General features: G+C 38.4%; 1 protein-coding gene across 1 annotated transcript; it reads right to left on the bottom strand.

Moving 5' to 3' along the window:
• Positions 1 to 320: 320 nt before the first annotated feature.
• On the bottom strand, positions 321 to 12,401 carry LOC129767590 (uncharacterized). The gene is made up of 4 exons (XM_055768633.1): positions 12,021 to 12,401; positions 1,295 to 1,716; positions 1,161 to 1,227; positions 321 to 1,095 (listed from the first exon to the last, which is right to left on the bottom strand). The coding sequence occupies exons 1-4, from the start codon at positions 12,029 to 12,031 to the stop codon at positions 1,086 to 1,088; spliced, it is 510 nt and encodes a 169-aa protein (XP_055624608.1). The 5' UTR covers positions 12,032 to 12,401; the 3' UTR covers positions 321 to 1,085.
• Positions 12,402 to 12,675: the final 274 nt, after the last annotated feature.

The raw sequence follows: 12,675 nt of genomic DNA on the forward strand, positions 1-12,675 counted from the left end.
AATCGGCCGACAACGGCTAAGGGAATAAAGGAATCATGGCTTTTCCGAAAGGCTGTCCAGATCATCAACGGTAGGTTGGAGACGTCGTCTTTAGTGTAGAGAAATAATGCAACGATTACCCCACCCCACGGTAGAATTTTTGAAACACAGTAATTTCGATAAATTGTAGAGAACTGAATCACTAGATCTCACAAACTTCAAGCACTTACGTTGCAGGAAAAGTTGGTTCCATTCAAATGGTAGCGATTGCCAAGAACAAGTGTTTATACTTTATTTATAGAATATCATTCAAATAAATATTTATTTTTTTACTTTTTCTTTAACAAAACATCATTACAGCATGACAGCAGCATTCCATATTGACAATGATAAACATGACAGTTAAAATGTGTCAATTCAGATGTAACTACATGAACAATATGAATATACACACAGTTTCTTCTATTGATGAATTCTTTCTATGCTCCGATAGTAATATATACTTTGTTTATATTCTCAAAATTGTGTCTCATCAACTGTCATTTTTTATTTTATCCTTTACCAATTATAAATAGTTAATAATACACATAATATATTGTGTTTGAAAGCTTCAAGTATCATCTCTGGGGCATAGAGAAAATGTTCTTCCGTTCATATTTTAGTTTTGCGTTTGATCCAAACAATTTTGCGGTACTGGGTTCCATAAACTAACGTTCTACTCTTAGGTGCTACTTGAGATAAAATTGAACTAATGCTAATAATACGAATCCGGCGAGGTCCTTTGTAGGCCAGCGTTTGTTTGTTTTTTTTTTGTTCTTTCAATTTTTTTTCCAGCTAATTTATAAGTTAAGCGTCGTTCGATGAATCCTAATTCTCTGAGCAATTATCATCCAAAGCGGGAAATAAATAAATGCGTAATGCGTTTTTTGTTTGTTGTTGAAAAAAAAATGTAAGTTGAATCAATACTAATACAGCTTCGTACTGTCCCGTACGGGTCCCGGAACAGATGGAGGATGGAATGGAAATTGACGTGTGCTACCAGTCGTGCTCTCGTAGATCCTTTAATTCAGATTGGGTTTGGTTTGAGTATATCGGTTCATTCTGGCTTAATTCCAGCTGGAACGGAAATAGTAACGATTAGTTTGATCGATTATCTTCAATAGTAAAAGGTTGTAACTTACAAGTGGAGGAATCGGGTATTACGTTTACGTCCCATGTTGCACAGTTTGAAGTGGCATAAGGACATATCTGAAAAAAAAAGGATTGAACACAATAAGGCATCAGACAACGCTTGGAGCCAAGTTGTAGTGCTTACAGTGATTGCTCTTCTTCTCATCTTTGGCCTTCTGGTAAGGTAACGGTTTCGGGAGTTCTTGCAGTCGACCCAGCCGGTTTAAGTCTTTCACTGAACTCTCGGCGGGAATTTCATCCACCAAGGAGGCGGCCGCTTCCTCTCCGAATTGCTGCAGCGAAGACCGCCGTTGTTGTTCCTGTTTCTGTTGCTGGAGCGCCTCCTCCTCCCGCTGCTGCCGAGCGGCCACCGCAGCCAGATACTGTAGATAGTTAATTTCCTGATTGTGTAACTTCTGAACTTCATCCACCAACTCGTTGTAAATTTCCTCTCCGGGTATTTCCGCTTTGGAGCCCAAATCGGGTATGAAGAAATCCTGATGGGCAAACGCAGGGTTCAGCAGCAAAAGCCCGAGGGCCAGCAGCATACTCCAGTGAGTAATCATCCTGAAAGAAAAATAGGAAAAGTTTCCTTGTTAACTCTTTTTATAGTCATCCTGGTTCAATCGGTTAAGCATTATCATTTTGACCAATTGTATCAATGAGTCGGCTCGACCACATATTTCTTGTTTGTTTTCTCTGTCCAAAGAATTAGTATTCCCAGAATAAGTGGTTATGGTTCAGTGATTAATTTGAAATCTTACAAATTTTAAACAGCCGAAGGGAACGTTCGGGATTGGGACTTGCCTACCACCCACTCGCGTCTGTTACTCTTAGAACTCAAAACAACACGTTTAATGTTCGTCGACTTTGAGATGTGTTTGGAAAAGCTATAATATATCAACAATTTTATTTGAACACTCTTTGACCGAAAGATCATTCAGCATCACATGGGACGTAATATATGTGAAATGGGCCTCCAATGTAAAGCATAGCCACATCATTACAACTCGACATTGGAATATATCGAAAGTTGTTTGCTTTCGGCGCTTCGCTACACGAGCACGATTCCACTGAATCTACTAGGAACATAATTCGCCAATGTGAGTTTGAACCTACACATTTTATTTTTTCACATTACGAAATATCGACCAGAATATGGAAATGTAATTCGAAGTGACATGTGTTGAATTGTTCGACGAAAGATTATGCTCAACACGTTAGACCATGCCCATTCACATCTTGTGTGAAGTTGTGTTATCGCGCCCGGTTCGTTTTTAATTGGTCCTAGCATAGGCCACGCCTACCACGTACGACTTGGACGCAAAACGTCCAAAATTGGCTTCCAATAATCATTTATAGAGCAGAATTTTGCGCACTGTATATGAATGATGAAGCAACTCGTCATAGTCTCATCCGAGGGGCCTCGCATTCAGGAATCAGCCGATAGAGTATAATTGCACTCTCAATGATAGACAATGAAAAAGTGATATTTTGTAATCGTTAGCGTCGGGACGACGGAGGAACAAATGGGGGGCGACGGAGAGAGTGGCATCATTAATGACCGTTATCTCATCCGCCTTCCCGCCAGAAAGGCCGCGCAACCGTGGTAATTAATTGGACTTCTGAGATTCTCTCGCATCTGTTTGACAGAGTATGGTTGGCGGCGTTCGTCGTAATTTATGCGCTCTTATCAGGGGTTCTGGAACGCTGAAGGAGGGATGGATCACTGCCAAGCTGGTCGATTCTGGATCGAGTAATCAGGTGATCGTACGAAATTCATTCCGTTCGATGACGCATTGAACGAATTTTGCGCTCTACACGTGATCGGCTCGAAAGTTTGACCGTCAGCTCTGAGTCCTGAATAGTTCAATTCTTTTTCGAGCAGTGACTTATTAGGAAAATCATTTTGCGTAACCCCGTATATCACAGCCCAATTCAACCTGGCCGCACACAGTCTGTAACCAAAATTGTTCCATGCTTGGCATAAATCTACAAAAAAAAACATCCACTGTGTGTTTACTTGCGTTGGCTCAATACCACCCACCTTGGATTGTCGTTCTGTCGTTCCTTTTTCTATTTGCCAGTGCTATTCTCGGGCAATGGAACAAATTTTCGAGAAACTAAAAAAAGTTCTCGCAGAAGTTTGTCACCCTCTAAATAAATCGAGACAAGGGCTGTTTTGTTTTAATTATGCACAATAATACAGAAGAAACTGCTTTAGGGCTTAGCTCGCCAGCGACAGCTAATTTCGGAGTGACTTCAAAACCTGCATAAAATACGTTAGTTCTAACGATCGGGTACACCATATGGTGACATATGAATGTTTCTGTATCAATCGAAAACAAATTGCAAATAATATGCCTATTCCAGATCAGCAATTCAAACTGCTAGTTATTTTCTCATTAAATCAGTGATTGGGGATTATCCTGGTTATCCAGTAATCCGCAATGAAATTATTCAGAATTATTCAGTTGCTAGTATCAAATATTTATGAAAACGATAAAAAATAATGCACAAAAAGTAATCAACTGTCCTCCTGACTCCCACAGGCCATCCAATTGGAATTGAGCAGAGCTTGACATCGAAGTGACATTGAACTGACAAGCTTAGCAGTCAGTTCTAGTGCAGCTTTGTCACTTTCAGCTGAGCTTAATTGCTGGATTATTTCCTGGAAGCTTCAATTTTCGAAAAATTACAGATTGAAGCATCATCATCAAGGTCATGAAGGCCAGTTGATCATGCCAAAATGATATTTTTTCCTGTAAACAGTTGATGGATGTTTGAATATTCATATTAGTGGATTGCGTGTCTAGGGCACTTCTTCTGTTTTTGTGTACATGCAGGAATCTTTCGCTTTTTGTTATTGATCCTTCAATTAATTTAAGCTTCATTGTGCCACAATATAAAAATCGGTTGAGTTGACTCATGTTGCAATAATCAATTTCCATCCTATTTCAACGATAGTGCTAACATCCATTTTTAAGCTTTTATTGATTCTTCAATGCAACCAAATTATTTCGATCTCGTTTGACCAGAAGATCTTCTTGCTCGCATAAAGTGTCACAAAAGTGTTATCTCGTGTTCACTTCAGTCGTTTTTCGAGTATGTTTTTCACGAATCACCATGGTTTCATAAATGCCGCTCACTACATTCACCTTAAAAAACTTACCAGGTTTATGCAGTGGCGTAGCGTGACCGGGTGACACCCGGGACGGGTGTCTTGGATGTCACCCCTCCAATTAAATCTTGTTATCAAGCCTTTGTTTTCATTCCCTGATGAAAAATTAAATTTACTGATCCAAGAAACCTAAATTAGAGGTTAATTCTTTAAGCGTTTGGTTTTTAATTAACAGAAATTGAAAATCACCGCACAATAGCGATCACCATTGTCAGCAAGATTGTTTTCATCTTCATCTTTAAAGAAGTACGGGCCAATGATTCCCCGGACCACAAACCGCACCAAACAATACATTTTTCGGGATGCTTTGGCAGCTCTCGTATTATTTGTGTCTGCTCATGTAACCAAATACGACAATTTTGTTCATCAACGTATCCGCTCAACCAAAAATGTAATTAATCGCTGAAGCATTATTAACAGAGCATTGATTTTGATAAAAAAATTATTTGTAAGTTTAATAATGAAATGCCAATGAACACTCGCAACTTTAGTTTTGATATATGACACGAATTACTTGTGATCTGTCAAAACAGTGCGCTGAAAAACTTAACCGAAAAAAAATCACGAACAACAAATAACGTAAAACCATTACACGTCTCGACTTAACAGCAGCAAATTGTCTGAACACATCGTCAATGTCAACAGAGTTAGTCAATTTACTTCCGATTGACAACAAAGCTAATCCATTTAAGTATCCCGGTCCCATCGTTGACCGCAAATAATTTTCAATTAATTTCAAATTTGATAAGCCTCTTCCACTAGGTGCCATAAAAACGCAAATCGTTAGTAACAGCTTCAAACTCACTGTAAGATTTGGAAGCGTTCCTTAGAAGTTTCATTTCATGATGAACTGTATCACTTCCATTGTACACTAATGATTGGCATCGTCTAGGTTAATTCTAGCGGCCTTTAAATGTCCACGGAATCTTGAAATCCCTAGTAACTACTCGCTTTCCGAAACCTTGTTGTAAAAAAATGCAAATTTGAGAATCAAAGTTTTTAATTCGCTGTCAGATACTGCTAATATGTATCTTGCTTGAATTACGGCTATTTATTTGGTGATATTGATCGCTCTTGTAATTCTCAATGAAAACGATCAATGCTCTTTTCTGCAACAAGCAAAATTACCAGCATGTATTCCTCATAAGTTCGAAGAGTGGTTTATGAACCCTTGAATACGGATTTTTTGCTTTGCTTTCCCTACAAAACCTGAACTCCTCCTGACAAGGTTGGAGCATTGTCGAATATTGAGAAAGGCACTTCATGAAAACGTAACCGTCACTCTCCATTAAAGGGAGTATGTGTTGTAGTATAGAAATTTAAAAAAAAACACGATTTATTTCGTTCATATTCCTGAAGTTTAGACATTCAAGAATATAGGGAAACCGCGGGTAATACGGACAGTGGGGGTAATATGGACAGGTGGTTGATTTGTATAGTTACATTTTGAATTTCAAATTTCTGTTAATGAGAACACCTTCTACATGTTATTCTACAATATTTAAACCACCCTATGAATAATGAATAATCAAAAGTGGAACAGACAAACAAAAACCGTTTACCAAGTTATAGTCATTTCAGAGATTTCTCACTTGTCCGAGGCTCATACGATAGCGGCATATTTACTGATCTGTTCGATTTTTTTTTTCGTTTCGGATAACCAGAAGGGCTGGAATCATTTACGCCATGGCACAACTTTTTTTTAGCCCCCTCACTTCACCAGCTTGTAACTATTTCGATTTTGAATATTTTTACCGTTTATTTCTTGTTGTATTGTTAAAACATATGGAAACTAGTCATGTAATAATGGATAGCAATAATATCCCTTGTTTCATTTGTTCAGAGCTCGAAAAAACACCCGAAATTCGTGCCTCTACACTAGAATACTTCTTTAATGAGGGGAGTCGTTACTCAAATCAGTAACCTTTTTCCATCCAAAACAAAAACACACAAAAAAAACATAAACAAAACATAAAAGTTTTCATGGTGTAACGACACAAAGACGATCCATTGAGGGCCCTGAGTTGAACTCACGATCGATCGCTTACTAAGCGAACGCGCAGCCAATGTGGCTACGAAGTCCCCCATGGTTTCTCTTGTTTAATCTAAAACGAAGAACACACCACTTCGAGCAAATCGATTCCTCGTTCAGAGTAGATGGCAGCGTTACTTGGAGTTCTCTTGAGGGAAACGGCCGAGGAGGATAATTTTCTGAAGTTGAAGAAAACTTGTTTCTGGAGTGACTAACTGGACTCATCGACGGTTTGTTCCTGAATCAAATCGAACTCACGTCGATATCGTCAGTTTGTCGCACTCAGAAACGATGAAATATTGAAATATTTTTCATTTTTTTTGAGTTAGTACTACTTTTTTTTATCCCATTTAATTATTTGGCTCATTATCATTTAGCTGTAACAGAGCCGGGTTTAATCGTGTACATGTACATATGTTTATGTTTCTATGAATTGTGAATTATACAGTAGTTAGTAGTAGCCATTTAGGCGTTAAGTTTTCTGTTCCATTACATTATGGTAAATTACACAGTAGTAGCCATTTAGGCGTAAGGGTATTCTTTCTGTTCATCCATTGTTCAGTAGACCGGACAGCGGAGACAGTTGATATTGATCATTGTTGAGTTATTTATAGAACAGCAGCCCGATGTTTCTTGCATAGCAGAGCAGTTGTATGGATGAATCGATCTTTGTTACACCGTGGATCGATTTCCATCGCTGATGATGGTTGCGTGGACGTAGTTATTCTATAACAACACAAAGATGGTCAATTGAGGGCCCTGAGTTTGAACTCACGATCGATCGCTTGGTAAGCGAACGCGTAACCAAGTGGCTACGAAGACCCCCAGTTAGTACTACTGTCAGTGGTCCTAATGTCAACTTTGAACGCAATCTGCCATCAGTCATGTTTGTTCATAACGTCATTGAGAATAAGTTACCTTTTTTTTGCATGGCGATTTTTTATGTGGATAATTCTATTGGTCAAAGATATCATGTAAAATTCTGTTTTGCAAACAAAATTTATTGTGGCGAAACGTTAAAAATGTTCCAGATAATATTTGGTGACTCAACTACACTCGACAAAAAAATTAGAGGAATAGAGTGCGAAGTCGAAAATTTTAAGTGATTTTTGACATACTGTAACTTCGTGAAAAATCAACGCATATCGATGGGATGCGCATCAATTTGAAGCTACAACTTTCAGGTATTACAATATTTACATATTTTTATCTCGGTCTGTGTAAGTGTAGTGGGCAACAATATCGGGAGGAAATGAAATAGATTTTTCTTTGTTTTTTTTTTTCAAGAATATGCTGGACTAACACAATACGTTCCTGTAGGACCTTCCCACACAGAGCGTCTTTGAAAATGGAATTTTGATGGTTTGGAGAAAATTTCCCCAAAAAGGCCTGGTTATGATAGCTTACCATCAACACGAATGAACAGTCAGAAGTGCAACAAATTACTTCAGAATCATCTACTGCTATTTTTGCATCAGAAATAATGTGATATATGGGTAATTTGGCATCAATTCATAAAATCTGGAAGGTCATGGCATAGTTTAATGAATAGGGACTGCAGATTCTGGAATGGTCAGCTTGTACAATAGATCAAAAACTTATCAAGAACTTATGAGGAGTGATCGTACGAATAGTAGAAGCAGCTCACAAGCAGTATGAGCGATTTGAAGAGCTTAAACGAGCAGTATCCTCTGCGTAGAACGAGATACACACTACAACATGGCGCAGCATGGTCGTAACCATGGATTATTTGAACTGATTGAGAACTAAAGATGTCCTACGAATTAGAAACTTATCGTAATTCGTGTTAAATTGACGTCAGTTTTGTAAAGGAGTGAAAGTTTTTCCATCTGGTTCTATAGTTATGAAACACAGGAATTTTAGTTTTTTGAATGCTTCGCGCCTGAACACAACAATAAAGTTGAAATGACCAGTCTTATAAATGAAGATAGTTATTATATTATATTCTATATACTTCAATTCAACCGACTTCTTGCATATCTCTGGAAACTCACAAAAAATGAGTGGTTCTATAGTTGTGAAACGCAGTGTATATGTTCATATTACCCGCATCGAAAACAATGTTATACTTTCCAGTATGTTTTAATTTTAGTAAAATAAACATTGAAAAACACTTTTTTGTAGAATATTTGGCCAATTAGGTATAAAAACAGTATATTTAATTGCAAGAAACTGCATCAAAGTTTAGGGAAACATGAGTTTCCAAAGATATAATTGAAGTTCTTCTTAACATGTTCGTTTTACCCCCACATCCCCTACACATGATGTCAGATCCGGGATAAGTACCTTCCCGGTGCTTCTGACGAGTCACTGCTTATGAGTTCGGTCTTCATCTGTCATTTAGTCAAAGCCGATTCTTGCTTTTGGCACCAGTTCTAAAAAATAACCTTTCATCTTTATTGGATGTCAACATCAGGTTCAGTGATTCTATGCGCAACCGGTCAAAGTACATCCCCTCAGTTGCTGTCGCTAGTTCGGTCACTGTCAGCATTTGTACAGAAGTAAATCGTAAAAGAAGTGATCAAAATATTGGCATTATGTTTGAAAAAATGTTAGGTGGCCTTTGATGAGATGAAAAATCGATGTATACTGAAATACAAATCTACAAAAAGTTTTCTAGTGTCTAAAATATCGAAAAGAATGAAAATAAAAATCAGGATAGTTCACATTGGGTTGTCCGGAAAGTTAGTGCCGATTCTTGTGAAAATAAAAGCATATTTTTAAAGGACCTGATTCTCGAACACACTTCACGGTGCAAACGAAATAAACGGCACGCCATTGAACTACGTTTTACGAGTTAGTGAAGTGTCGAAGATAATAATGAGTTTTCAGGCAGAATGAGCACTTTTAAAATAAAATATCATTAATGAAAATTATCTTCTTCGTATCAAACGGGTATTCAATGTGAACGGAAAACTTTGTTTTCTTCATGTGGTATAATAATGCCATACAAAAATTTCATCTGAAGATAATTTAACATGAAGACTACATATACTCAATTTTATTCTGCATTTTACATTTTAACTATTTTTTTCTACAATCTTTCGCCATCTTTCCCGCGGCTTAAAAGTTCTATCTTCCTAAAACATGTCTGTTTTCTCGTGTTTTTTATGCTAATCATAGAGCTGAACTTCTCGCCATTGGAAGAACTTTGCAGGGATCTTTTGATCGTTGGTATTTTTTCCCAAAAGCCTACCTTATATAGACTTTTTAAGTTCAAAAAAGTTTCACTTGAATGATATTACACTCTGAAACGTATTCCTTCATCAATAAATTTGTGGCTACTAGTACATACAAATCATAATATTGTTCTCTAAACTTAATCTTGTTTTTATTTCTTAAATTCGTCAGATATTCTGGTTTCATGAATTATCTAGCAATGTTTCGAAAAGCCTCAAAAAACAGTTGTGGGTAGTGAAAATATTTCGGGATTTTCGCTCTGAGAAAGCTTATTCAGTCAATTACACTAGAATAACCTCATAATATGAGCATTAGACAAGCGCGGATGGAGAGCTGTTTTGACAATACTCATTTCCAACCAGGAAAAATTTGGAACCATTAACTCTATTAACGATTTCAGTCACCTGGCTTAAATTTTCACCTTCATCAAAGAAGAACTGTAAAATACAGTTATTTTTCATTTAATGCGACATTTAGCTAATTGGACAGACCTGTAATGCGACATGTTTGATTGGACATTTTTACCTCTAATTGGACATTTTTGTAAACATTGAGTTTGGTGCCCAAATTATGGCCTCACTTTGAAAGTCGCCACCAGCCGTCTACACTGTACCATTCTCATCGCCAATGTCCAATTGCAGGTCAAAATCGCCTTCAATGCGACACTGAGTGGTGCCTCCGCATGTCACATTGAATGCAAATTACTGTATACCGAAGTTTCTCTCTGTTGATATCTATTTTTCAAAGTCCCCATCTCACAATTGAATGGACCAAACACAAAACAGCAAACTATTTTCTCGATATTTCTTTATTTTTTAAAAAACGAAGGTTGGTATCGGTTCTTAAAAATAAACAAATGAAGAAAAAATTAATAAGGTGTGTTTCCAATTGAAGGTTTATCGCTTCTCACATAGCGCCATCAATATTGTCATACCCTTAGCAAGTTTCTTGTTTCATGTGACTAAATTTCAATCCTTCATGGGGAATACAATTCAAATCACATTCAAGGATATTCACTGAAATCAGTTACATTCGAAATTTTATTTATCAATCACATCTGTGTGTGTGGGTTTTTTCTGTAATGCATCTGAATTTCAGGGTAGCGGTTGTCCCTCGGCTTACATTTGGTTACACCTTCGCCGTGTATTCGTTACGAAAAAAAGGATATTCCTCAGAGGTTTTTTTTCTCTTCCCCACAAATCTAGTTCATCCAGCCCCAGCACACACGTCATCGATGGTTGAGTGAAATACAATGAGATATGAGGTTTTATTTTCGCACAAATGCTAATTATATATTCCACCGCTATGATCCCACCAGAATGCGACTTAGGGGACTGGCGGTAAGCTTTCAATTTTAGTTCAACCCACTGATGGTAATACACATTCGGAAAGATTTGGCTTCGAGACGCAAGTGATTTGTTAGGGAAATTTCGGCGCTCGAAATCAACAGAACGCAACATTGTTCAATTGTTTATCCGTCGATCAAAGCATCGTGAAAAAAAATCTGTTAGCACAACCCCAGGGCGTAGGTTTGCAGGAGCCAAGTTTTAGTGGAAGAGAACCGCCAGTGACGTTAATGGATTTCACGCGAAAGCTAACCGCTTTAGGAGTTTTTGAAGTAGGTCTAGCAATCGCGCACCGCACAGTTCAAACTTATCAGCCCAAAAGCGATACTGCTTAGAATCGATAAATAATGGATGCCGTGCGGGGAACTGATTGATCTTTTTTCCTCCGCTCCAGCAATACGCTCGATACCAATGAGTTGAGTGGAAATACTGTCAGTAACAAACAGCCAGCTTCCGCCGTAAACTTCACAATTTATAAAATCAAACAGAGTCCTGCCAAAGAAAACATCCGGTTTGACTTGCAAGTGCCGAAAATCATTCCAACGCTTACGTCTGTGGGTGTTGAAATTATCTTCCACAATGTACCCTTCATGAGGCTGTGAGATTTTTCCCGTCAACATTCCCCCAATTTAATTAAGTTCAATGGGGAAAGCTGCCTGAGGATGGCGAAACTTCCATCCACGCTACTCCAACATCCGTCCACACATTATGCTCAGTTGGGAGAACGGAGCTGAACACGAATCAACAGGTTGATGCATTCCATCTTTCCTCCCACAGCAGTCACCGGAGAGCATAAAATCATTTCACCACGTGCTTTTCATTTCGGTATCGGTGCGTTTCGGCTCGCTCATACAAAAGGCTCCGCAGGAATAATCCTTTATTGTGATCCACTGATCCGAGAAACCAGCGGCCGATTAGCGTTAAGACCTAATCTTGCACTCTCAACATCTCACTTCGCCAGCTATTGTGTTCAGCTGATGAAAAACAGGAAAATCTCCGGACGTTATGCGGGTCAGGATCGCGATTGTAATCATAAAAACAGCCGCCGGTGCTTTCCGTTTTATGAATGAAAGTAATGTTTCACATACTAATGTGATGCAAAAATATTCACCTGTTGGTCATTCGTGTTCTTCGCAGGAGCACTGTAAAGATGCTGATTTTTTTTTCTCAAACAATTTAACTGCACTTGTTCGTTTCAAACAGTCTCTTTTTGTAGTACACACTTGCAGTCCTCTAATGTTTATCTTCCACAAAAATATTTCGACACTTGAAACTATCACCCTAGAATTTGTTCATTGTATTCAATAACACTTCTCGAAAATTCAAAATACTTTTTTCCCTCGTTCTTCCAACAGAGACCGACCGCGCGCGAAAAAATGTTGATATTTTAAAATGAATGTTTGTAAATTTGTGTATGCGTCAGGTCACGGGATGAAGCTTTTAAGCCGACTTCGTGCGCTGGGGCGATTCCGAATCGTGTCGTGTTGTGTCGGTATCAGAAATACAAATGAAGACCTGTTGCTCCTATCGCTGCTTTTATAGAGCAGCTACTAAACAATCTTCTCCCTGGGAGGCTGTGTGACGATGGGGCGAAAGCTCACGCGCGCGCTGCAGAATATTATACATTCACTCCTTAGCTAATCGCTGCCGCGTATTGTTCCTGACTTTGTGTGTGCTACCGTTTTCATTTGGTGGTCTGCCCCCCAAAACGCTGCTGCTGAAGATAGGCTTCGGACCAGCAGGTGACCAGTAGGACTCGGGTTTCT

This window comes from Toxorhynchites rutilus, chromosome 2 (assembly GCF_029784135.1).
Source record: "Toxorhynchites rutilus septentrionalis strain SRP chromosome 2, ASM2978413v1, whole genome shotgun sequence".
In the NCBI taxonomy this organism is placed as follows: domain Eukaryota; kingdom Metazoa; phylum Arthropoda; class Insecta; order Diptera; family Culicidae; genus Toxorhynchites; species Toxorhynchites rutilus.

Coding starts and splice junctions, on each gene's coding strand:
- LOC129767590 (XM_055768633.1), bottom strand. Junction 1,228..1,294: donor TGAGAAGAAGAGCAATCACT/GTAAGCACTACA, acceptor TTTTTTTTTCAG/ATATGTCCTTATGCCACTTC.